The following is a 3229-nucleotide window of genomic DNA, read 5'->3' on the forward strand; positions in this document are numbered from 1 at the left end:
TGACCTACTCTGGCAACACCTATCGTACAAACCCCATGAAGAAACACCTGAACCTTCAGTACACCAGAAAAATCACCAAATCTGGAGATATATGGCTCTCACTTTGTTTCAGTTGTAATCTGCAAAGTAGTGGAGTAAATATTTGCCTCTAAGATGTAGTGCAGTACAAGTATAAAGTTAAATAAAAATGGAAATACTCAATTACCTGAGTAAGTACCCAAGTAAATGAGTAAATGTACTTGTATATAATGTATATGCAAAAGAGACTCACGGTGAGGCCTGCCTCCCCTTTGACACCAGGTCGTCCCTAAGATAGAAGAAGAAGAAAAAAAACAAACATATTATTGTAAAAGTGGCTACATTGCTGCACATTTTAAATTCCATTTACCAGACAAATATTTGCTGACATGAATAATTACAAGGATTACAGCATAATTCTGTTACATTCTCACAGTGCTGAGGAAGGTTCAAACCCTGTCACAAAGCAGTACACAATAAATGGACGTTTAAAAGCATCATTAGTGTCACTCACAGGTTGCCCCGAGAGTCCAGGGTCTCCCATATCTCCTTTGATTCCCTTCAGCCCCCTCTCCCCTCCCAGGCCACGGTCCCCCTGTCACAGAACATCAGTGATTAGAACATAATACGTGAACATGAACGCTCATCCAAAAGTCCCAGACAACATGGTGACTCACTTTAGCTCCAGGAAAGCCTTCTCCAGGTAGTCCCCTTGGCCCTGTCACGCCCTGGGACCCCTGCTCCCCCTGAATCAAACACATGTATTAACTATGTTGCATGTGCAGGGCAGATAGAGACCTCTCATATAGAGGTTACAGATAACCTACCTTTGGTCCTTGAATTCCTTGACCTTGTGGCCCTGTTGGCCCTGGAGGGCCAGGCCGCCCACTGTTACCCTGCAGCACAGAGGACACAGTGAACAACACATTGGAGTGGACTTTATCCCATTTTTTATTTTATACAATTTCTCTTTTTTTACCATCTAAATTCCCAAAGGAAGTATCAGGCACCATTGGCCCTCCCTCACACACTATCGTTAACAAATCCCTGTCCTCTGCGGGTTGTCCCAAGTCCAGTGTGTAACATTTAGGAGGATCTATTGGCAGAAATACCTTAGAATGAGACGTTTTTTTTATCTACAGAGACAGTGCGTCCTCTTCTACGGAGGCTGCCATGTTGAACTGCCAGGTTTCTACATTAGCCCAAAACAGACGACTCAAATACAGGCTCTAGATAGGGCCACTGATGTCATTTTGTTTTGTAGAACTTCAACCACTAAAACTGATCCATGAAGTCATGACTTACTTAAACAAACCTACAAACCTACACATTAGATTTTTATCGTTCCATGACTGTGACTGTAGGTTCATAATGTGACAATATGGTAATTGTCTGTAACATGTATCACACATTGTAATCACTTATTAATATTCTTTGTATAAAATGTGTGTAATATATACGAGGACACTGCCTGTCATTTTTCTTGGAGAGTCATCAATTTCTGACACCACTTATCCTCTAAACACGATATAAAGTCTGCCAACATGAGTTGCTTCCTCGCTTTCTCCCATTTAGCGGATTTAGGTGAGTCCTCAATTAAATCTTGACCTCCATCGCTGTGACAGTGCTCAGACCTGTGGAAACACTTGTCTGGAGCCTGCAGGGAATCTGGATGTGATATCTGAGGACATGTGGATGCTGGGTGTTGCCTCGGTTAGGCCTGTTAGGCCAAGTGCTTCTCATCAGACACATATGTCTACAGAGATTCACACTCTGCACCAATGTGACAGAGTGCTGTGGGGAAAATCATGATAAATACCCTGAACAAATGAACTGGCAGCCTTTGAATATAAGGCCCCCGTGGTGGGCATGTTAGCACACAAGATGAAGCACTCTCCCTTTTTTTCAATCTGGAACTGTCTGACTGCAGCAGAGATGTAATTCTTTGGAGAATATGACTCAATCACAACCATCTGTTTGTATGTCAAATAAAATTATAGAAGGATTTCTGCATAAGTATTCACATTACAATGTTGTCCTTGACTTGTGTTTGCAGAAAAAGAACACAAATTAATTTTTTGTTAAGCGATAAGTCATTTTAGTTCAAAGTGACATAAAATATGAAAAAAGGTTAAAGTTATGAGTTACCGGAGGTCCTTGGAGGCCTTCGCCCGGAGGTCCTGGTGAACCAGGCAACCCACGGAAACCAATATCCCCCTGCAAAGAGGAAAACACAGGGAAGAGTTATGAACATTTACAACACAGCAATTTACAATCCATCAAATAAATGAACTTCTGTCCAGACTAAAATCTTGTTTCCTGTAATTATTTTCTTCAAACAAATGACCAAATCTTTCTCTGGGGTGATACTTTCACTTCATCTACAATGCAGATTCAAACACAGCTTTGAAATTGATCTTACAGTATTTGACAATTGCTTTGGTCTCATTTTCACAACAGCACAAAATGTTAGACTCCCGATTCTGGCCTCACATAGCACACACAGAGGACCCATCTGTATCATATTAGGAGATACATTAGGTTGTAATGTATCGCCTCGTTTGACAGCATTGTGTATGTTTACAACTGAATTTGAATCTTTCTAATCTTCATCAACACAGAGTCAGCAGTGGTCATTTCCTTAATATGAAACAAGGAATAATGCAATTTATACAGACATCAATATTTGAAATGATGTTGAGTAAGAATGACTTTTGAATGTTCAATATGTTGAATATGTAAATAAGGTAGTCTAGTGTATGACTTTACAGTAAATCATTCATAAAAGTTGGAATGATGTTTATATCTTTCTGCTCAACAACATTCATGAGAACTGTACAGTGGATACATTTTTATATAATGCCCCCCTTTAAATTATATTAAAGTTATGCATAATTAGGGACATGGCGGCTTTAAATGACAGATGGATGGCGTCACAGTAACCAGGCCTGCATCAGCTCTACCCACGCTCCACATCTTTGCCCATTTTTGGATTAGCTGGGAACCAGTGGAGTTAGGACTGCCAAGATGGCAATAGCCAGAGCCGACCACTCTGAGTTTCACAACGACTCTTCAGAAACCTATGTGTGACGTCACGTAGACTACGTCCATTTTTAATTACACAATTGGTATTATATTAATTTTTTTTCTTAAAGTAAATTATTTGGGTCTTTTATTGCCTTTATTATAGCGACAGCTGAAGATAGACAGG

The 3229-nt window shown here is 40.2% G+C and overlaps 1 protein-coding gene across 1 annotated transcript in view; it reads right to left on the minus strand.

The window, feature by feature from the left end:
* LOC118339762 (collagen alpha-1(XXVIII) chain-like) overlaps positions 1 to 3229 on the minus strand; it is a 32125-nt gene that overhangs the window by 7846 nt on the left and 21050 nt on the right. The window contains 5 exon segments of the mRNA XM_035677479.1: positions 272 to 307; positions 533 to 613; positions 696 to 764; positions 846 to 914; positions 2167 to 2235. Coding sequence (XP_035533372.1) covers positions 272 to 307; positions 533 to 613; positions 696 to 764; positions 846 to 914; positions 2167 to 2235 — 324 coding nt within the window.

Source organism: Morone saxatilis, unplaced genomic scaffold, assembly GCF_004916995.1.
Source record: "Morone saxatilis isolate NCDOM2014 unplaced genomic scaffold, NCSU_SB_2.0 Contig6, whole genome shotgun sequence".
NCBI lineage: Eukaryota > Metazoa > Chordata > Actinopteri > Moronidae > Morone > Morone saxatilis.